The 24265-nt window shown below is 39.8% G+C and overlaps 1 protein-coding gene across 2 annotated transcripts in view; it reads left to right on the forward strand.

The window, feature by feature from the left end:
* The first annotated feature begins 510 nt into the window (after positions 1 to 510).
* Mrps9 (mitochondrial ribosomal protein S9) overlaps positions 511 to 24265 on the forward strand; it is a 51771-nt gene continuing 28016 nt past the window's right edge. The window contains exons 1-2 of one of the 2 annotated variants that reach the window (XM_005075360.4): positions 511 to 682; positions 11611 to 11790. In XM_005075360.4, the coding sequence (XP_005075417.1) occupies positions 548 to 682; positions 11611 to 11790 (315 nt within the window). In that variant the 5' untranslated portion in view covers positions 511 to 547. Of the gene's footprint in view, positions 683 to 1061; positions 1221 to 11610; positions 11791 to 24265 lie in introns of those variants that run through there. The other variant, XM_040729341.1, reaches the window with a different exon arrangement.

The following is a 24265-nucleotide window of genomic DNA, read 5'->3' on the forward strand; positions in this document are numbered from 1 at the left end:
CTTGTGTACCCAGCCACTCTGTTCTTACTAATTTCAAAGCTCAGAGGCAATACTTAAAGAGAGCCCTGAGGCTAAGCAGAGCAATGCTGATTGTCAGTCTGTGGGTTGTACAGCTAAAAATCAACACAAGAGTGAATCAGTCTAGGAAGGTGTTGACATACATCCTGAACAGTGGCAAGTTCAAGAGGAGGAAAAGGCCGTTCTGGTCAGGTAGGAGGACAAGAATGCAAGCTTAAAATTCACGGAGTTGGGGCAAGGACTGCTAAAGGATTGTCTGAGTGTGGGTACCGCGACTCAGCTAGGCGCTGGAAGGAGGGGCAAGGGTTGCAATGCTCCTCAGTACAATTAGTGGCAGGCTGAAAACCCGCGTGCAAGTCAACCTTGCAGCCAAAGCCCCGCGCACCCAATCAGCGGCGAGGGGCCTGGCTGCGAAACACGCCCCCTAGCTCCCATTGCTAGGGAAGCGCTTCCGCCTGGGCGTTCCGCGCCTGCGCAGTCCCTAGCTCCGCCCCCTGCCCCTCCCGCTCGGGTCTCTCTCATAGCCAACATGGCGGCTCCCTGTGTGTCCTGCGGCCGAGCGCTTTCGCGTCGCCTCTCTCACGCGGTTAGGGTTAGCCTCTGCCAGAGGCCCGGCAACTGGGCCACCTCGGCGGTTGACTGGCAGGCGGGGCCCAGGTCCCAGGTAAGGCCCAGGGAGCTGGCGTGGCGGTTCGTGTGGGTTGGGCGAAGTGAAGCCGGCTCACTTTCCGGGCCTGCCCGCTGTCCGTAGCGGCCCCCCCGGCCCTGAGGTGTTGGTAGAGGTCGGAGGCCACGCGTGGGAGCTGGCGGATCTCTGCCGCCTCTGGCTGGGCGCGGGCGGGGAGCGCGGCGAGGCAGACGGTTCCGTAAGCCTTGGTGCGGCTTCTCCGGGGGCAGAAGGGGAGCGGAACCCCGCTGCGACCCGGAAGACGTCGTGGGAACACCCCGCCGTGGAGGGGACAGAGACTTTACAAGGGCCTTGCCTTGTGGAATTTCACTTCTCGACATTTTCCCGGAACTTTCTCCTCTGGGAGGGCAGAACTTTGTCCGCTCAGCTCGATCCTCGGGGCAGTGTGAAGCTGTGATTTCCAGCTCGCGTCTCCGTTACCCGCCTGTGCGGGTAGACGACGCGTTTAGTGTTGGTTGTGATGGTGTTTAAGGTGTTGTGGGGGTTCCACCCGAGACTTGCAGTAGGCCCTTCGGTAGGTGTGTTTGTGACATAGGGGGAGACCTGACTTGGAAGTCCTGATTCCTTGTAGCCTGAAGCCCAGGGAATAGCGCACGCACGGGGAGGGTGTGGAACAAGCCTTAGGCTGAGGGACAGGGCTTTAAAGTGCCAACAGCCCAGAAAAAGAGACCTCGGGAGATTGAGGATGTGCTGCCAAAGAAGTGGGGGTTGGAAAACAGAACCTTTAGAACAGAAAAGGTGCCGAAATGTTGGTGAAGAAATACTAGCACCAGATACTAGTTTGCAAAATGACTTGTTTGCAGTTTTAACATAAAGCAACCGGCCTATCCATTGACCCATTGATTTTTGTGCAGGACTTGTTTTTATTTCTTCTATACATCCCTTTGAATATTTTTCCTTTTCTTTTTTTGGGGGGGTGGGGAGGTTAAGGTTTCTCTGTGTAACCCTGGCTCTCCTGGAACTCGATTTGTAGATCAGGCTGTCCTTGAACTCAGAGCCTGCCTCTGCCTCCTGAATGCTGGGATGAATGTTGTGCATCACCATGACCAGCTCTTGAATATTTCCTTATACACATAATTGCATGTGAGAGGAGCTGTAGCATACAGAATGTTTTTATTGTGATGACGTTCATATGGGACAGGTGGCCTCCTCTCCCTCTCCCACATTCTAAACCTAGAAAGACCTCTTTCTCCTTATTCCTATAATATGTGTATATACGCACATTAAAAAAAATATAGGCCGTGCTGGGTCACATCCCTTACACTTTTTAATAGGGGAAATACGAGTAAGTCTTTTCCGTCTACAGCCAGTTCTGATTGCTTACTGCTTTCTGTACTAATGCTGTCAACACAAACATCTTGCTCTGGTTCTGCACTTTCGTGTCTGCGGGGAGAGTTTTACATGTGAGGTTATTGTTGGAAATGATATGTACATCTTCATTTCCATTATTTCCTAACACTATTCCCAAGGCTGTGTACAAGTCTCATTCCATCACCAAGATACCAGAGGGTTCCTTCTTCCACCTTCATCAGGATTCGTTTGTTAATGTTGTAGGGTGGCATGGGTCTTTGCTAATATTTATTTCCTTGTCTACTCTTGAAATGACCCATCCACTCAACTATGCCAAATGCTCACTGAGCCCATCTCTTGAGCCAGATACTCAAATGTAAACAACTACCTATGACAATTGATCCTTTGCACTCTCAGGGAATGGTTGTCTTGGGGCAGATCCTCCAAATTCCTGAACCCCACCACAGCATATGCTTTACTACATAATATACATCTTAAATAATAACTGAAAAACTCAACTGCTTTAGATCCTTACTCATGACTTGGTTACTTTTCTATTGAAAACACACATGCCCAAGGCAACTTACAAAAGAAAGCATTTAATTAGGGCTTGCTTGCCATTTTAGAGGGTTAGTCATGTTTATTATGGTGGGGAGCATGGAGACAGGCAGGTATGGTAGTGGAGTAGTAGCTAAGAGCTGACATCCTAATCCACAAGCAACATTAGCAGCAGAAGGAAGTGAGAGGAGAGAGGGGGAGGGAGAGACTGGGCTTGTCATGGACTTTTGAAACCTAAAAGCCCAGACCTCAGAGACATACCTCATTCAATAAGGCAACACCTCCTAATCCTACCCAAAAGAGTTCTACCATCTAGGGACCAAGCATCATATTAACTTATTTGGACCATCCTCTTTCAAATCACCTCTCCCTCCTAGCCTACACACACATACACAGACACACATGTATGTATGTATATATGCACAAAGACATTTAGAAACCTGTTTTTTGTACAGTGCCTGTCTGAAATATTAATGTTTCTTAATGTTCATATTAAAAAGCACTTATCTACTTCTGCATCCAACGTTAATAGCTGTATTTCTCACAGGGCCCATGTTTTCTAAAACAACAAAAAAATTAATGACTTCATGAGCAAATAAAACACTATCCAACTAACTCCCTTCATTTCATATTTGGGTCATGTTCCATTAATTATGGAATCTCTTCAGAGGTCGTAAACAGCTTGAAAGGACTAGAGGTAATAGAATAATGAAATGCATTTCATAAAGAGTATTTTTGCATTTGTTTACACTGGTGTGTACTAGGTAGTGATATAAACAGAATTTATGGGTGACAGTAAAAAAAAATTATTTTGAGAAGCACTAATGCAATGAATAAAAGGAAGCAAGCTTTACTTAAGTGTGACTCCTAGTTCTCAGTTGGGAACCTTGCTAGCTGTTTGGTTAAGGACAGCAGTCGTTTATGTAGTGACCAAACTTTTCATAAAGTATACCCTCATAGACTTGGAATCTAATGTGCTGTGAGAGATTTACAGAAAGAAATGCAGAAGAGCCACAGAAATGTATTTATTTACCTGATTCAGTCTGGAGTCAATAGAGGGTGACAGAGGTGCTGATGGGCAACTTCCCAGGGGAGGGGATAGTAAGAGGAAGTCTCAGCAGCAATTGGTGATTTCACATATATGAATGAGCTAGTAGGAGCTATTTGTATGTTATCTATGAATATTATGTGGTTATTATGCTCTAGAAAGATGTAATTGCCCAAAGGTATAAAAAGGTACAGAATAATCATGGTGGATTCTGGCAACAACAAATAATCGGTTAGCACTTAGGGACTGAGCCAGAGATCGGAGTTATCAAACCAAACATATTCTGGCCACACTGAAACAGTGCTTTTAGAGAGAAAGATCTGTTCACTTGTCAGACCACTGGGCACAGGAGAGCAGGTTTCAACTCTGCCTCCCTGAGGTTGGAGTTTATAGTATTTATGAGATGATGAACATGGTTGTCGGGGTGTAGGAAAGGTGACTGGAGGTGGGGGGAAAAGTGCCTCTGTGATGGGTCATCTGTCCTACCTAATCATCTTCCTGGCTCTTCACAAAAAGCAGCTGTATTTTCTTTCTCTTGTTTCGATTAAAACCCATGGCCAAAAGCAAGTTGGGGCAGAAAGGGTTTGTTTGAACATGGAAGTTACAGTCCATCATCAAGGAGAGTTGGGTCAGGAGCTCCATGCAGGAACTGAAGACCACGGAGGAACACTGTTCATGGCTTGCTCAGCTTTTCTTATACCACTCAGAACCACCTGACACATACACGTAGCTGGGCCCATCGATCATTAATCAAGAAAATGTGCAACAGGCCAGTCTGATGGAGGCACTTCCTCATTTGAGGGTTCCTTTTTCCAGGTGACTGTAGTTTGTGACAAGTTGACAAAAATTCACCAGCATATTGGCTATATAAGCATGAAGTCAGAAGGTCAATTGTTTCAAAGAGTTGCTGCTTACAGTTCTTTCCCAGTTGTTGAACAGCAGCATTAATCTTGTGACCTGTGCTTAAGCTAGTAGTCTCTCCAATTAGTGGTTAGAGCAAGGAACTAAAAGCAAATGGAGTGAGGGTTAATTTTCCCTCGGTCTCAGTGATGTCAGAGGGATTGGAAATGTTACTAGGTGTCAGTGTATGCTCTGCTCTTTTAGGCATGAAGGGTTTTATTTTTTTAAACTTGTCACAAGTGAGCAAAATAGTGTTGGCATTATTGTGAACAGTTGATAAATTCCCTTCCATGGTGCTCTGGAAAAATTACCCATGAATTTTAAAACCCTCTATGATTATAGTTTAATAAAAAGGGCATGCTGTTTTAGTTTTTCATATATCTTAACTTTTAAAAATAAAACTGTTAGAGTCATTGCTATTTTGAAAAACATTGCTGCGAAATTCTGGTGAGATGCCTTTTTACTTTTCGCTCTCTACTAAGCATTTTATTAGTACCTAAATCTTTAATTTTCTCCAAACTCCACATGATGCCCTTGCTGATTTGGATGATCTGTCAGAGAAGAATGATCACTGACATTTGATTACTTAATCCTCGTTAGGGTTTCATAGTAAATTTGTTCCTGTCTCCATGTAAGGTAGCTTTTCATTTTATTTCTCATGAACTCCCAAGGATTGTAACATCTTATATTTAGCAAGTTACTATGTTGGTGTACAGTAAGGGCTTTATTTAAAAAAATCACTTTTTAATCTGTGGCTAAAGGTACTTTGAAAGATGCATTTTAAAATTGGCTTGCATTTTATCAGACAGTTGTGTTCAGTTTTGTAAATTTTTATCTTCCTTAGATAATTTTTGAATATTAATATTCTTCATACTCAAGTATGTATCTATATCACAAGCGTGTACATATATACACATACATATATGTTGTATATCTGTGTTATGGTATATATGCTAAAGGTCAAACCCTGAGCTGTATGCATACCAGTCAGATACTCAGCCCAGTCTTTGAATGTATATTTTTAACTGTACTTTATTAGTAATGGGAAAGGTAGCCTCTTTAGTTAGATTTGTTCCCTTTAAGACGTCATCCTGTCCTGGATAAACTTTAGTGCATTCCCTGATTGCCCTAATTCTTAAAGTACCTCTACATTAAGATTGATGTTTTCCTTATTTAGCAGTTTATACATTTATTTTAAGAAAGCTTGATAATACATTCATATCTTCCCATCTTGTTCCCTCCCTCTTTTCCTTCCTTCCTTCCACCCATTCTGTCCCCCAGAGGTGGCTAGTGTAAATCCAGACATTCTGTTATGTGACTTGTACTTGAATAGTAAGTACATCTCTAGCAGAACCAGGGTGTTTCTCTGCTTTAAGCGTAGCTTCCATACCACCACTGTAACTATAGTAATACTTTTGTGACGGCATTACTTGTGCTCGCCATAGTCATATTTCCCTGATGGTTACACCCATAACTTTTATAGTCATACATTGGGTTGTTTTGATCATTATTCAGATATGGTCTGTGTGTTTTATTTGTTTGGTAAGTATGCTGAGTGTCTTAATATACATGATTGTGGAATGAATATGAATGGAGGATTTTTTTGTTGGTAGTGTTGCAAAATGTTTTGCCAAATGCAAGCAGCAGCCATTTCCCTTTCATGGTAATACCTCAAGAGGAACCTGCTGTTTGGGTTTTTTGTTTGTGTTTTTGAATGTGTTCCAGAAGAACTGTGACCTGGGACACCTGACCCAGTTAGGTTAGCCCCCCTCGGTAATTACTGTCTTGAGATCTCCAACATAAGAGACAGGATAGTCGGTGTCTCGTTTTATCTTAGTGGCCACATTCCAATTATATTGAACCTGTTGTAAATCATTGGAATTTGTGGTTTTCTTTGTTAGACTTCCTCAGACCCTGCCTGCTTTTACATATAATTGTGTGGCCTTTTAAATAAATTTTTAAAAAATAGGGCTGGAGAGATGCCTCGGGTTAAGAACACTTGCTGCTTTTGCAGAGGACCTGGGTTCAGTTCTCAGCACATACATTTGAGTGAGCACAACTGCCTGTAACTCCATTTCCAGGAAATTCAGTGTCCTTTTCTAGCTGTGGGTCCCTGCATGCATGTTGTCTACATACAGACAAGCAAGCACATTCACATACATATTTTTTTAAAAAGATCCTAAAAAGAACACTAAAAAAATTCATGAAAATAAAATGCTCATTAGTATGTATTAGTTATGTATGATAGGTTTCATTATCACATTTCATACATGTAACTAGTGAATATTGATCATCTTTAGTCCTCCCTGTTATCCCCCTTGTCATCCTCCACTTATCCCTTCCTCCTCTCAACTAGCAGTCCTTTCACATCCATGGCTTTGGTTCATTTTGGTTTTGTGGCCCAGGGAACTTCATTAGGGTTGTTTACAGGATCATGAGCACCTTTTACTTAGTTAAATCAAGGAGCTTTCTCCGGGCAAGATGGGGAGCATAAAAGCAAAATTCCTCAAAGTACTTTTCCACCTTTCCTATTCAAAGTAGCAACACAGTCTTCTTTTTATCCAGTTAAACTAAAAAGAAACTGCCTAATACTGCTGTAATACTATTAAAGTAATGTTGACAATGGCATTTGGCCAAATTTGGGACATCATAGCTGTCAGGATGTGTCTGCCTCTTTGGCAGCCAGCTTGATTGAAATTATAGTTGTCTGACCTACTGATTATCTTTAAAAAGAAACAAATTTGTCACTTTGTATCTATGCTTTTCCTTGAACAAAAGTCTGATGAAAATTCTGGCATCATGGCTCTGCAGTTGGGGATGGAACCTGTAGCCCATTCTGTTTTATGGTGCAAAGAAATTCCTAGAATTGTGTTTGGCTAAAAAGCTGTTTGTTTGTTTGTTTTTCATTCAGCCTCACCTTAATGGACTGTACCAATGAGTAGTGGACTCCATTCAGTATACATGTTTATGTAAACTTATTGCTGGAATAATTCAGAACCTTTAAAAAGGAATGTATTTATTGGGCTGTTATTACTAGTATTATGAATTTCAGGGTGTCATATTTTTATGACTTTGAGGAAAAAATGTTCCAAGTTAGGGACATCTCTGAAAGTCTTTTTTAAGTGAATAGTAAAAACTTTTATAAATATATTTAGGCCGCACATTAAAATTAGGAAAACTGTCATCTCATGTCACAAACTCCAACGATTATGATTGACAAGTGAAGAAACAAATCAAGTGAGGAAACAAACCTTCAAGTCAATAATCAACTCTTTCACTTGAGAAGATGCTAACATGTAGGAACTGAAGAAGCAAAGGAACAGCGGCCCAGATAGATGAAAAGCCTACAAACTGATGCTCTTGAGTGGAAGCACTACAGCACTCCTTCCCTTCTGCGTCAACTCTGGTCAGCTGCAGTCCCAAAGTGTTTGTCTTGACTCTCAATAATGAGACCACATTCGCTGAACTTTTTCTGTCACAGCATATACTTAGACTTGGCCATATTATTGTGAATTACTGTTGCTAATCTACTGTGCTACTATGTAGAAGTTAAGCATATGTGGAAATAGTAGATGGGATTTTGAGCTATCTGTGGTTTCAGTTACCCTCTGGGGCTTTGGAATTCTGTTACTCTCTAGGCAAGAAGTGCCCCCCCCCAAAAAAAAAGAGATCTTACTTTTACCGTAACCATTTCACATTATCAAGAACATTCTTAGAAAGTTTGGGTAAGGGAGAGCTCTGTGAGTTGGGGCATGACAGTCTATGCTTAAGAGAAGCCATTGAGGCACAGAGTTTGCAGACAGACCAGCAATGAAGTTAAAAATCTCGAGTGGCTGCAGAAGTAGAACTGATACTGCAGAGAGCAGAAGGGTCTTAGACATGAAGGGTTACGCACTGCACAGAGGCAGAAACAATGGGCCGAATAGACCAGGGGAATTTATATATGGAGGAAAGATCATTGCATGACTGAAGTGCAAAATATTTGGGGAAAACTGAGTGGGTGTTACCTAATTTCCTAAATAGATATAAAACATAAAAAATGTGAAGATGAATGATGAGGCAGCAGCTATTAAAACCAGTGTAAAAAGGATACTTTCATTTACTGAGAACTCAGATTACACACATGTTCTCTCTCTCTCTCTTTCTCTCTCTCTCTCTCTCTCTCTCTCTCTCTCTCTCTCTCTCTCTCTCTCTCTTTCTCTTTCTCTCTCAATACTCTCTAGTGACCTAAAATTTAAATGAAAGGTACAGGCATTAATATTCCAGGGCAATGTAAGTAGGAGGTTGACAAGGTTGCATTATGATCCAACCAAATTAAATTAAATTCAAGGTAAAGTGCTTCAGAAGATTGGGAAACATTTTAGTGCTGAAGGGTACCATGTGCCCTAGCATGCAACTCTCTTCAGCTACTCAGCATGCAGCTCGATGGAAAAGATGAGTGACAAAGAAATTATTGCAGACAGAGTATGGATGGAACTCTGGTTCACAACAGTGTGAACACTTGCTTATCATTTCTCTGTAATTTCTTCTGAAAGGGAAGTATTTGGTTCATCATACCTCCCCTCTTAATCATCACAAACCATCTCATCTACTTCAAAAAAAGAAAACAATAGTCATAAGGCATGATTTTACCTCTCTGCCTATGATCCCTTGGCTATAATCTGTTTCTTTACATGGAAGAGTTTTATTTCTGTAATGTTCATTAATGCCTGCCATTTCCCATATTTCAAGGTATATGAACATCATTTGTCAAGCACATTTTTATTTATGTACCCCTGTGAGTATATACCATGTATGTGGGTGCCTGAGGTGCCAGGTCCGCTAAAGCCCAAGTTAGAGGAGCTTGTGAGCTGCTTGGTGTGGATGTTAGGAACTAAGCTCTGGTTCTCCATGACCTGGACCAGCAAGTCTTTCTTCAGTTACAGGGTCCTGAGAGAGGACCAGGAGATCAAAAGATGAGGGGATAGAAAAGCTTGAGATCAGGAGGTCTACCATATACTATGTCTTATGTCAAGCAAGCTTATTAAGAGCAGCTTCTTACATACTATTTTATAGGGGAAAATAGGACAGAGTCAGCAAAAAACCAACATACTATTATGGGACAGAAGTAGGGGGGACAGAAGCTAATTGAACCATGTTGTACAAGGGGAACACAGGATTCTCAAGGACTTCAGAAAGGAGCCCTTGGGCCTTGGGATTGATAACCAATCAATCACCCCTTAGGCTATGAAAAATTGTGTTCTCAGGATCTGAGGCCACAGCTCCCCTAATGGCCCCAGGCCATTACTGGCTCAGCCAAGTATATTCCTGGTTTTAGAGAAGGAACTATGTACTGTCCATACATCAGGGTCTGGGTATTACTGACTCTGCCAAGGACCTATATGCCTTCTCCATACAATAGGGTTTCAGGGATCAGCTTAACCCTCAACACTCTGGAATTGCAGCAAGTGCTCTTAACTACTGAAGATCTCTCCAGCCAAGTTTTGTTTTGTTTTGTTTGTTTGTTTTGAGACAGGTTCTATTTATATGACTTAGGCCAGCCTCAAACTTGACATCCTCCTGCAAATAGGAATTAAAGGTGTGTATTGTCATGCCTAGTTTAAGTGGATTTTAACAAGACACATACATCTATCTCAGATCTCTCCTGTGTATATCCATAGAGCCATCTGCTTCCTGGAATGTTCATCAGACATCTCACCCTAGCTTTCCTGCAGTTGGACTGTCACTTCCCTCCCTGATTGTGTCCCTCCTCTAGAATCCTTTATTGCAGGGCATGGACTTCTGTTTATCTGAGGCTCAGATCTGATACTGTGATACTGGCTGCTGGGAAGTGTAGTGGGGGTAACCTGAGAGACTGTCTTCTGGGTTGGTTTGAATCACAGGTTCAACTGCATTTGAGTGCACTGTCTGCTCACACTATGTGCAAATCCTTTTGGCATGAAGATCATTGAAATAATAATCTGTTGTATTGCTGTACTTTGGGCTTCAAATTCATGCATTTGCCTGAACTTTTAAAGCAGAAAGGCATTTTTTTTTCTATTGCCTGCATACAAGATTCTCCATTGCTGAAATTAGACCTGGAATCATAAAAACAACCAGCCAAAAGAATATGTAAACTATTAAACACATTAGATGATAAAACTTCTAGATTGGAGAATTGGCTGCCCTAGACTGTGAGCAAGGGTATTAAAGTAGACTGTCTCTCAAACAGGCTGACTCTCGTAGGCCTGTCTTCTCACAATGGATGCTTTTTGAGTTCACTGGATGCTGAAAACTATAGCCAGTACCCAGCTCTCTACGTGTTATACTTTCCCCATTACATAGCTATGTTTATCCTATGAATTAGGTACAATAATAGCTTAAACAACCATAATTAGTAATAAAATAGAGCAGTTATAGCAGTATATAAGTTAGGTGGGTATATCTCTATCCCAAAATAACTGTATCTATCACATTCATACTTTAAACTCAAGTAACTGAAATCAGGAAAAGCAGAACAAGACAAGAGGAGCTACTGTGAACCTAAGCCACTGGTCTTGTTTTTACTCATTGATAACACTTTGTAAAGCAATGTATTACGAGAGTATAATTGTTGAATAATTATATTTTTCAAAGGTGAAGCTCTGCTCTCCTAGCAGAATAAACTAAGCTTTTATGGAACTTTAAATTGCTGTTGCCTACCCATTAAAGAGTGGGTTAAAGTAGTTTTCACCCAATTAATCAGAGGCAGTTCAGAATGTTAAGTTTTACTGTTAATTGGGTATTGCAAGGTTTCCGTTTTTTCCTTTGCTTTTTGTTGCAACCTTAGTGGTAAATTACTGTAGAATGTTCTACATTTAAGATTCTCTGAAGGGAAGGTGAAAAAATGTGGGAGGGATAGCTTTTGTGTGTGAAGGAGATTTTTAATGTGTGTGAGACAGAAAATGCTCCTGAATTAATGTACTTGTAAGTTTTTGAGCAGAGATTATTAGTTGTAGCACCTTGGTTGGGAGACCTTTTTTCTTTGTTTCTGTGTGCCTGTTGACTAAAGATTTTTTTAGAGACAATGACCTGTTAAATTGCTGTTTAATTTCAAAAATTTTCTTTTCTTTCCATTTATGTCCCTTAGCTATTAAAGCTAATACATACCACAGTTGTAACAAAAAAGAAAAATGTCCAAGCCTCAAGACAGGAATCATATACAGAAGATTTTATTAAAAAGCAGATTGAAGACTTCAACATCGGGAAGAGGCACTTAGCCAACATGATGGGAGAGGACCCGGAAACTTTTACCGAAGAGGATGTCGATGTGAGTACGGTTAAATCCGATGGGAAAGTGATTCTGCAGAGCTGTGGACGGCACTTTCCTTGGCATAAGCCCTTTAGCTCTGTAAAATTGTACACCAGGTTATCAGAAAAAGGAATGCACCTCTGGTGTAGCAAGTTTTTCTTTCTTTCTGAGACTTCACATTATTTGAGTAGTTTTTAAGATAAATAGATCTTTGATCTATTTATTTGGGCTTATTTCCTATTTGTTTCCATCATCTATCTCTCTTCTCTGTGTCCTTCTCCTTGGCTAGAGTTTTTACTTGGAGCCATGGTTTCAAAGAGACGTGCCGCTCTATTTGAGGCCTCACCAAGTACGGTAATGCAGAAATGAATTGTTTTCTTTATTGTGATTAGAGTCGTAGGAGTGACTGTGAGTTTGGAAATGTTGCTTTGTTTGTAGATGATTACGGGTGTGACAATAGACGTAAAGTTGAAGAAAATCCCTTAAGTAAATCTTGGTCAATTTGGTTTTTCAGTTCTGTTTTAGTGTTTTGCCTACGTGTGTATATGTTTACCGTGTGCACAGTTGGTGCCTAGAGGTGTTAAAAAGGGGCATCAGATCCCCTAGAATTGGAGTTACAGATGGTTGTGAGCCTCCATGTGGGTGCTAGGAAATGGACTTTGATTCTCTGCAAGAGTAACAGGTACTCTTAGCCTATAGACATATCTCTAGTCCCTGAAAAATTTTTTGTTGTTCTTACATTAACATCATTTCTACCCTTCCTTCTCCCCCCTCCAAGTCCTTGGATGTACCCTATTCCCTTTCAGATTCATTATGTCTTTATTGATTTACACACACAGAGGTACACAAACATATTTGTACACATACATATTGCACACATACCCTATTGAGTCCATTTAGTGATGCTCTTGTGTACTTGTGTTCAGGACTGACCTCTGGCATTGAATAACTTATCAGGGGCTTGTCCCTGGGAAAAAACTGACCTGTCTGTCTGTCCATCTCTCCCCCCTACCTGCTCCCACCCCCCATCCCCAGCAGCCACTGATTGCTTATAGGGATAGACCCTTGCCCCATCCACATTGGCATATTGGCTGGTAGTATCATTAGCCAATCTTGTTTAGCAGTAACATTGTTGATTTCATGAGTATCTTTTCCCTATCCTGTCTACTGGATAGGTTCTCTGGCTCTCATAGTCTTTCCATTCTCTCACTCTTCTTTGAGGGGTAAGTGTAGAGGTTATATTATAATTTATCAATTGGGCTTGTTTTTCCCTTTTCTTCCCTTTACCCAGTTGTGGAGACCATCTGCAAAAAAAAAAAAAAAAAAACTTCTTTGAGGATAGGTGAAAGCCACACTCATCAAACAGGGCTGCACGGTGCATCAGCTGGAGACGGCAGCTACCCATGGAGAGTGGAGACCACTGGGCAGGGATTACTTTTAGTGTTTTGCTAGACACCTGAAAGAGAGGGTAGCAGGGGAATTCAACGCTAAAGCTGCATCTGATTTTTTAAAAGCAACATCTAACTTTGTTTTATATTTTAACTGAAGAATAACATTTTTTACCTATTTATTATTTTTATTTTTTGTAATTTAATTTTCTGAGTGATGTGACTATAGTCTGAGAAATTTATTTGTCATTAGGTAATTTTGTCATATTGCAGAGTACTCTTATACAAACTAAGAAGGTTATGATATTAGTCAATGTAATTTATTAGACCACCATCATATATGGTTTTTGCTGTTGACTGAAACATTATTCAGCATGTGACAGAGTACAGTTACCATGGGGGTTGGTTCTAAATCCCCACGATACCAAGATCTCATATAAAATGGCTATGTAGTTTTTATATAGACTGTCTGCTGTGAATACAGCTGCTGTGAACATGTATATGCTTTGTCTATACAATTTTGTACCAACGTTCTTTTTATTTCTTTTAAGATTTATTATATCATTACTATGCTAAAGTCATGAAAATTGCCCTCCTGTTTTATTTAGGAGTTTTATGATCTTACCTCTTACATTTAAATTTTGAACAAGGTGTCCAGTTTGTCTTTTTCATGTGAATATTTAGTTAATCCAGCATCATTTGTTGTAAGGAATTGTTTCACCCATTGAATTCTTTTGTTGTTTTACCTAAAATCAACTGTATATACATGTGAAGGTTTTATTTCTGAACCCTCATTTCTGTTCCATTATCTATATTCTTATTCTATTGCCAGTGCAAGTCTATTTTGATTGTTATAGCTTTTCAGTGCATTTTAAATTGTAAAATGTAGACATTCTTGTCCTCCCTCCCCCTAAGATAATTAGGGCTATTGTGTACCTCTTGAATCTGTGTATGAAGTTTTAGGAGTAGTTTGTTGCTTTCTGCAAAACAACCACCTAGGGATGTGGCTTGTAACTTGCTGGATGGCTGGATCAGTTTGGAGACTGTTGGTTGCTACCTGAAGGTTAGATTCTGCCTATAAGAACAACATGTCTGACTTGCTTACATTTTTAGTATCTTCTAGTATCTCTTAGTAGTGTTTTGTAGTTTCCACAGTTGATGCTTGATGCTTAGTAAGCTTCTTTGCCTGAATTTCTGTTTCATAAAGATCCCATAACTAGAATTACTTTCTTTTCTTTCTGTATTCTTCAAGTATGTAAGTTGATTTTTTTCTATGAAGTATGTCTGTTTTGTAGATTGGTCTTAAATCTGCAGTATCGCTGAGATGGTTTACTGAGTCTTCAGGTTGATTTCTTAGCATTTTCGTTGTACCATCTTCAGGAAATACATAAAGCTTCATTTATTTTCTATCTGAATACCTTATAATTTCTTCTTTTTTTAATCTGCTCTTTCCTAGTTGAACTTGGGTTGTGAGTTCAGACACTCCTATCTTGTGCAGGAACTTAGGAGAAAGTGTTCATTGTCTTACAGTTAAGTGTTTTATAGGTACTTCATTGCATTTGGCAAGTTATTTCACCTACCAAGTTGTTGAATCTTTTTGTTGCTAACATGATGAATATTGCTTAACACTTTTTCTGTGACCATATGTTGTCTTTTATTCCATCAACCCACCTATCATGCTAATTAATATTCAAATATTAAAATAACCTCTGTGTTCATGAGATAATTCCACTCCATCAGTTTGTGTAATTTTATGTATTTATGAATTTGTTTTTTGAGCATTTTGCTGAGGATTTTTGAGTCTGATACCAGTTCATACCACTTTGGGTCTGTTTTTTCAAGACAAGGTATCACTGGGTAGCTCACAGGGGCTTTGAACTTGTAATTCTCGTGCAGCCTCCAAAGCAGTGGTAGATTATAGGTGGGTGCCAGCATGTCTATGTTAATTACCTTTTGATGTTCATGGAACATAGTAACCTTCTGAAAAGAAGAAAATCACTCAGCAGTTTCATTGTTCTATCAAAAGACAAAAGGTTTTCTAAAAGCATGCCTGTGAGGAACCAGGAGAGAAACATTCCAAATCGGCTGTGTGAGTAAGTTAACAAGGCATCTAAATGTATCTTTGTGGTCTGCAGAGAGGGCTGGAGAAATAGCAAGGAGATGCTGTACCTGCTCCTGTGGCCTTAAAGCCAGTGTCTCTTTGGGCTTTAAAATTGTTTCTGTTCAGCTTGTTTTATTTTTATTTAACCAAATAAACAGAGAGTTTATCCATGGGTTGGGGGTTAGCATTTTCACTATATTAAAAATGAATTATCTTTTTTGGAGTTGCTCATTCATTGCTTAAATGTTTGCTCTAAATAGTAGTTTGGGAAATTATAACTTTTGGTAGGTTAAATTTATGTACTGTAGACATGGCCTATAATTTCATTTAGTTACCTAGTTATAAAAGTTCAGGCTTACTATAGTTTTCACATAGGTAAATTAAGTGACACTGAGGCTATTAGTTATTTTATATGTTTTCTTAGAAATTGACTTTCCATATTACTTTGCCAATGCTAAAATAGCAAGGACCCCAAACATTACGTTATATATTTAGGCAAATATATTTAGGACTTAAAACAGCTTTTTATAGAATAAAACATCGTAAAATGTTTTTCTTGTGTCAGTGACAGATACATATTTGAAGACCATTTAGTCTGTTGTTTTAGTAACCTTTAGCTTTAGTCAAGTAATGAAATCATCCTTTTTTAAAATAGACTCTTTTAAAATGGAGCTGAGTTTCTGGGAGGTGTATAATTGAACAGCTTGTAGAATCTTCATGTTATATTGGTTTCATCTTTGAAGCAATACAGGAAGCTATAGAACCTGGGCTGACGGGTCCTTGCAGTGTCTCTAGTGCTGTGATGTTTAAGTGGACAAGTTACGTTGATTCTCTCGTCACTGTCAGTAGTGAGGAATGCAGTATACTGCAGCTGGAACCATTACGTAATACCCCAGATGCCTTTGTTACACCTAAGACACTGTTGAATACAGTGATTTGCCGTTGATTAATTTCAAGGGGAGATGCCTGGTTTCCAGCAGAATGGTGTGGCTTACCTAGCTCCATATCCAAAAACTCACATGGAAGTGCGTGTTTGTTATTTCCTTGATGCCAGTGACATAATCCTACTGTTTAAACTGTGTTGTGTGTGATTGATCAGCTTCGCTGATTCTCACATTTTATTACAATTAACTCTTAGCCTTTTATTAATTTTAGTGCATTCCCTTTGGCATTTTAGAGGGAGATGTAAAAGCAAAAGCAGACAGTGACAACCAACTCTCATAAAAGCATTACATTTACTCGGTATGGTTTCTGTTGTCCTGTTATTTCTTAAGAGGCTTGGTTATATATATAAACTGAAAAGGAGGCAATATAGATGATGAGCTGTGTTTGACAAATTCCACATGAAAAACTGCTTAGGTATTTCCAAAGACAAAAACAGCTTATTCAAATTTAGAAAAGTATTTTAAACAGCCATGCATTTGCTGTTATGTATTTAGACAATATAATATTTTTCTCTAATGTGTTTTATTTGTAATATATTAAAAGTAATACTGTAAATGTTCCCCTTTTCACTCTGATCGGGAGTTGACTATTCCACAAAAGCAGGTTTTCCAGTTACAGGAAAGGAGCTACCACATACTGAAAACCTGTGTGTAAGATGCTGTCAGGGAGCCTGATACACTGTCACATTCAGTCTTCACAAGCAGCCCCAGATGTCTTCAGTTGTGGAAGATTCCAAGTCAGTGAGCAGCCTTTCTCTGAAGGCTGTGCTCTGCACAGTTTCCAAGATAAGCCTTTAGGGTTAACAGTTTCTGAAATCAATTGCTGTCATTTGGTAGAGCATAGTGAGTTTAGTGTTAGCCAGGTCTCCAGGTCTGCCTCAGGACTTACCCTTCTATTTCAGCCGCTGACTCCTGGCTGGCTGGCAGTGCGAGTTTGTCCCTGCTGTGTACAGCCAGGCTTTGTTCTCTGATTCTTGCCGTCCCTTTTCCCATTGGGTATCTGTGAATCCACCTCTAGCTGCTCCCTGCTAGCTAAGCTTTTGGCATAACTGAATTTGTCAGGAATGTGAATTGTAACAGAGAGCAATTGATTTTTAGTTTACAAAGTTACCTTAGAGAATTGAGTTTGAAGAGAAATCTGGCTTCACTGAATGTCACATAAAATGTATGTGTGAAAATTATTTTCAGCTAATGTTACTAGTGTTTCTTATAAGACATTTATTTTAGAGGGTACTAAATATGTTAGCAAAAACACAAAGAAATCTGGTGGCTAAGTTTGTTGAAATACAAATAGTTCTTGACACTGTTGGTATTAACTTTAGAATTCTGTCACATAGTAGATGTGCTGTTTTTAAGGCTACAGTAATAGATGTCTGGAACATCTTAGTAATCACGTGTTATATCTAAGTATACTGGTACAAGCCTGCAGTCCCGGTATTTGGGAGAGGGAATCAAAGAGATTAGGAGTTCCTGCTCAGAAGCTGGAGCAGGAGAAGTCCAGATACTGGCAGACAGTGGTGTGTGTGTGTTATTGTCCTGGCTATCCTAGAACTCACTATGTAGAGCACAGGCTCCTGCCACGTGTTGATGGGTGTGTAAAATTATTTCTGTCTATGGCAGTTCATGACTGTTAGCAGGAATTCGTTATGTGGAACAGTGAACCGAGTAGGTTGTACAGTGGGAAGGAGTTAGAGGAAAGGCATCTCTGTGGGCTGTGAAAGCTATAAGGAGCTAACAGTACACAAGTGTGGGGTGGCACATGACAGTGCAGGTTCAGCTTCCTTGCTGAGCCCAGGGCAAAGGATGGCCAGGTGAGTGAGAGGAGCCAGGACCTGCAGATCTTCTGGGCACAGATCAGACCTGAGTAACACTACTGACTGCCAGTCTGCAAGGTCTCAGTGAGTCTGTTAATCTTTCATCTGCCTTGAAAGCTGTTATATTACAGGCATGCCCTGCTACTAGATTTCCTTCTGACTAAACACATAGTAGTGACAAATCTTAGGTTGGAGACATTCACTGACTTATATTAACTATGGTGAACACAGACGTGTGCTCATATTTACTAATACCTTTATTTGGGAATTAAAAGTTAAGTTCTACATTACTGTAGAATTTCAGGAAGAAAGCCAGCAAACTGATGTATAACACTGCTGAAGTCTACCAATTACTTTTTAATTGGTATTATAGACCTCATTCTAAAACCAGAATGTTTTATTCTCCTCAGTGTGAATGTGCTGTATGAAGTTTCTCTAATTGATTTGCTGTGCCCATTCCATTTGATGTATCATTTTTCACAATATTTCATAATTTGTGCTCACTTCTAATGAACAGAGTCGTTAGGACAGGCATGTCTAAGTACAACTGACAGCTAACATTAGGTGCCAGATGCAGTTTGTAAAGCTATGTAGAACTGTGGAGAACAGTTTAAATAAATTAGCACCTGTACATTAGTCTCACTTGCTGGTAATTTATAAGCGAATCAGTAGAGATGACATTTAGGTAAGTCATTGATCAAGTTAACAGCTGCAAACCCCCTGCCCAGCTGGGATACCTAATTAATAGAGATTGCATTGCTGACCTGGTGCTTCTCCTGGGCTGAGCCTACAGTCCATTTATACTTTAGACTGAAGCCTGAGAATATAGTCAGACAGAGTGAGTGCCTTCATTTTAGGAAACTGTTGGAGTGTCATGATTATGGTTAAAACAAAAACTACATTTTTAAAAGGAGATACTAATATTTACTAATGGTGTTAGCTTTATCACGTGACTTAAATTTTTACAGTTTGCATTCTTCGTCTCTTTTGTCAGCCCTTTCATTTGGGAGTCAATTAGAAATGCAGGTCATAGTTTAGTGTATGTACTAATATTTAAAGGGTATACTTAAACTGAATGTGTGTTCTATTTTTTTTTTTCTTTGTGTGTGTTTTGGGAAGGGAGCAGCAGTATTGAACCTAAACTTTATGTGTAACAGTTTCTTAACATGTGACATTAATTTAAAACATCAAAGAACTTTGCCAGGTTAAATTCATATTAATTTTGAGACTTTGTCTAAGAACTGTTAAACTAGTACCCACAAGAAAAACCCTTCTGTTTTTCTGTTTCTGAAGTTAACATTTTCTTTGGGTGAATTTAAAACTGATGGCCGTACTCATGGACTAGAAGACAAGTTTTGTATTGTTGCAGGTATATGTACATATATATGTGTTGGAGTTGGTTAAATACAGTGTATTTAATACGGACGATGCCCAGAGTCTGGCTCTTAAATACAAACAATGTCCTAAAACACACTTGCTAAGTCAGAAGCAGGTATTCAGCTAACAGTATCATGTGAAGCTTCTTGAAGGATCATTAGCAGAGTTCCAGCTGGCACCCCAGTTTTTCTTTTTGTGGAAGGTTTGTTATTTCCTAGTTTAATTATTTTCATTGTCGATTGCTTAGGAAGAGAATTATGAATTTTGATTAATTCTGTTATAGTTGGTGAACTTGGTTCAAGTAGACCCAAATCACAATTTGGAAATGAAATACCCATTTTAAAGGTACTTGAGAGAGTGAACCATTTACTGTGTCATGACTGCTGACTCCCATGAGCACTGGGGAATCAAAGGGCAGTGGGAGTGAACAGACGGACTCAGGCCAGCAGCACATCTCTCGTTATGTTCCTCCTGTGGGCTTCTGGCTAGCCAGACTTCACCCATCATAAATCTGACATCTTACATTATCTATTATGCCAATATAGATGTTTCGGAAGAACACAATATTTACCCAAATTAAGAATTTTATTTGACATAACTTTCTGTCCTCAACCAGTTTTGTTATTTAGTCTCTGTAATAATTACTTTATTTGAAATAACTGTGTGGGTGGGTGTGGTGGTGGATACAAATGGTACCATCTGGAAGGTTAGGTATTTCTTAGTTTAAGTAATTATCTTCAGTGTAGGTTGCTTAGAAAGATAGTTACGGCCAGGCAGTGCTGGTATACACTTTTAATACCAGCAATCGGGAGGCAGAAACGGTAGGATCTCTTGTGAGTTTGAGGTCAACCTGGTCTATAGAGTGAGTTCACAGAGAAACTCTTGTCATGAAAAAGCAAAAAATAAATAAAGAGACAGAGACAGGGAGTTACGAAATTTGGGGAGTCTTATAAGATGCAGTCTTCTGGAAGAAGTGTATCCCTGGAGACAGGCTTTGTGAGTTTAAAAACTCACACCATTTCAAGTCACCCTCTGCTTTGTGCTTGCAGTTCAAGACATATGCCCGCATCTTCCTGCTTCAGTCACTGTGCCTGCCACTTGCTGCCACATTTTCCTGTCATGACAGACCCAGATAAGCTCCTTCTATAAGTTGTCTTGTTTATGGTGTTGAAGCAGTTGCAGGACTGAAATAATAGTGAGGCTGGACAGAAATCTCGGGAAAGGTGGGGCTATTACAGGAAGTAGATGGATACATCTAAGGACGGGTTGGGAATTGAGAATTAAGTATTAACCTAGATGCCGCCACAACTTGTACAGCCTAATTTAGATGATCAGTTCCTATTAATTTGCTCACAAATGTGACAACAGTTTGCATTAAGGAACCATTTGTGATAGCCATAAGTCATGTAGAAGTTGGTGACAGCAGTATGATGGGAAGAGTGTTTCTTTGACAGAAGTGTCAGAGCATGGGAGATTGTGGAGAGCATTGCACTCCATAAAACAGGGAAAAGTAGCCGGGTGGTGGTGGCGCACGCCTCTAATCCCAGCACTCGGGAGGCAGAGGCAGGTGGATCTCTACGAGCTCGAGACCAGCCTGGTCTACAAGAGCTAGTTCCAGGACAGCCTCCAAAGCCACAGAGAAACCCTGTCTCGAAAAACCACAAAAGAAAGGGGAAAAAAAAAAACAGGGAAAAGTAACTGGGAGTCCTGGGTGTACAGGGTCTTCACTTGATCTATTTCTGGAGAACTTCCTGGGTGTCTAAAGGGGTAGGAGCTGTAGTGTGGCAGACAGTCAATAAGCACAGGTCCTTGTTATAGTGCTATAGAGGAGGAGCTGACTGGTAAGAAAACCAAATGGAAAGTGCTACTGTAATAACTAACTGAACTGATCACTCTATTTTCATCTGTTTTTTGTATGTTTGGTTAGTTTTTGTTGTTGTTTGTTTTTTGTTTTTGTTTTTTGAGACAGAGTTTCTCTGTGTAACCACCCTGACTATCCTGGATGTCACTCTGTAGACCAGGCTGGCCTTGAACCCAGATCGGGCTGACTCTGCCCAAGTGCTGGGGTTAAAGGTGTGTACTACCACTAACTGGTTTTAGTCTGTTTTGTATATCAGCTTCTGTGTCTGACATTATAGATTCTTTGTCTCCTGACAGAATGAAGTTGGAGGCTATATCTTATTCTTCCTACACTCAAGTGCCTAGAAACAGTTTGGGGTAAATAGTTAAATAAAACTTTATTTCTTTGGGAATTTTCTTGTTAATTTTACTGCTAAATAGTTGTGTGCCTGTTAAGCCAGCAAAGAAGTATATTTTTGTAATCTGAGAGAACTGGAAGAGTATATCCCAGAATTCAATCTGAGGTTTCAGTTCTGAGTCAAGGTATTTTTGGACTGTGTATTATTACTTAACTGAGGATTCATCTGTAAAATAAAGTTAATAAAAACATGACTTATTCTTAAAATAATATGAGGAATAATATGGTTTCTGTAATCTGAAAATTTTATGTTTATATAACATTTACTGAGTGCCCACTTAGCAGTGCTTTTTTAAAGTACTTTGTGTAATCCCACAACCAGCAGTCAGATTCCTAGAGTGATGGTGAAGCACATAGCTTCTGTGCTCTTGTCTCCATCCTGTTCTTGTTCACTGCTTCTTTCTCTGCAGTAGAATGTAGTCAAGGTTTTCCTGTTTATAGCACCTAGGGTTCTGCCCAAAACATACTGTAGACTGTTCAACACAACACTAATGAAAAATCTTATTCTTATTTATTCACTATCTATTTTAACAATGCATTCACTTACATTTTAACAACTGTGCTAACTGGGAATTATGTGAACCCAGAAAGCAACAGAATTATTTTTTCAGTAAAGCCAGTGAGTCCTTTGTTTGCTTCAAAATTTATGAAAAAAAATCTGCATAGAATGCCCATAGGAGACAAATGGAAGTAATAGGTTAGGTCATGTCAGTACTATCCCATGCATACTAAACAGATGCAGGCAGCATGCTGAGAACCTGTAGTTTCTGTTTGGGATATGTTCTTACTTGATTTACAAACAACTGGCTGATTTTATTTATTGTTCTCATTCTATTTGTAGCCATTCCCTCCCTTTTTTATTTTTAACTAGATTATAAAATTGGGTTTCCTCTCTTTAAGTTAGATGTACCTTTTGATTGAATTTCAGAATATTTCCAGCAGTTCTTTGTTCACTTGTTTTTGTATTTGAAGAGATTGTTTCTGCATCCTAGCCATCGCTGCAGTGATTTTCTTTTTCTTTCCTTACCACCCTCTCCCAGTTAACTTTCTCATGATTTTTCCAAGGCTTATTAGCATCATGCTTAAGAAATATAAAGTGTGGATTCTTATATTTGCATTTCCCTTTAGGGTTACTCAGTGATCACAGGAGTTGGTCAGTTTCATACTTTCAAATGATGCCAGTGATAGCCTGATGCTCATTGGAGGATGAATGGCCTGGGCTGACAGGCGTACATAGTCTTCTGTGCCAGTGTGTTTTCTTCTAACCTAGACCTTGCCACAATGCTGACAACCTTGGAATTGCTCTGTGGACAAAGCCTCGCAAATGCTATAGGCTAGAGATGGCCTCTTCAGACAGGTTGAATGTGAGAGTCTGCACCATTTAAAAGTTTCTGACATATTTTCCTACCTTTTAACTTTGAAATGTTTCAGATTTCCATGAAATTTGAATGCTTATATGCTCTTCTCATAGATAAATCTGACAGTATTTTCCACATTTCCTTTCTCTCTGTATAGAATAATTTTGACTAGTCCATCGAAAATTTAACTCCTAAACATATCAATAAAACACCTAGATGTATGTATGTATGTATGTATATATGTATATACCCTTCATGCTGTTATCTCCCACAGTGCAATTGTCACTTCTAATAGAGCATTTCTATACTGTCATTTATGTAAGTGGTCTATATTTAAATTTTCCAGATCGTCCCTGGTTGTGTAGTATTTCAGATTCTAGACCACCTGCTCAGTTGCTCTCTCTGGAGTTGTACTTGCCTCCTCATGATCAGATTTAGAGCGGATGAAGGGAGTCCTCAGCTGACGGACACCCATACAGCTTCACCCCAGGGAAACATGGTTCCCTCTGTTGGTGTTACTGTCCTTTGCTTTTAGTAGTCCCACTGGAACTCTTGTGAAAGTGCCCTTTCCCTTTGTCCCTATCAAGCAATCTAGAGGCTGGAGGTTTGAATGGATTGTTCCTCACAGTCTCTGCATTTGAATACCTGGTGCCCAGTTGGTGGCACTGTTTGAGAGGCTTAGGTCTGGCCTTGTTGGAGGAAGTATGTCATTGGAGGTAGGCCTCAAGTGATAAGACACTTATGGCATTGCTTTTGATCTCTGTTTCCTGCTTGTGGTTTAAGATAGGAACTCTGAGCTGCTGTCCTATTTGGTATGCCTGACTGTTGCCATGCTTCTACCCAAGAATGGTGATGAACTCATGATAAGTTGCCTTTGTCATGGTGATTATCACAGCAGTGGAAAAATAACTAACACAGAAGGGTAATATTTGAGTTTTCTGGTCCCTGGTGGCATGTCAGCCAGGGCCTGTGTGATCTTTGCCTGAATTATGACTGACTTGGAAGTTGTAAAGTGCTGGGCTTTCTGCCTATGCCATCTCTTCTACTTTCATACTTGATACTGTTTTGTTAAGCAAGTTTCCTTTTTTCTCTGCTCCTCACTCCAATGTGTATGTATACTTGACTACTAGACTTACGTATATGTACATCCACTTATTAAGTGTGTTGTCAGGCATTGTCATTCTTTTTGATGTTCAAATTGTCCTGGAGCAGGGGCTGAAATTTGTCCAAGCACTGGTGTAAATGGGATTGAGC

Source organism: Mesocricetus auratus, unplaced genomic scaffold, assembly GCF_017639785.1.
Source record: "Mesocricetus auratus isolate SY011 unplaced genomic scaffold, BCM_Maur_2.0 Super-Scaffold_100021, whole genome shotgun sequence".
NCBI classification, from domain to species: domain Eukaryota; kingdom Metazoa; phylum Chordata; class Mammalia; order Rodentia; family Cricetidae; genus Mesocricetus; species Mesocricetus auratus.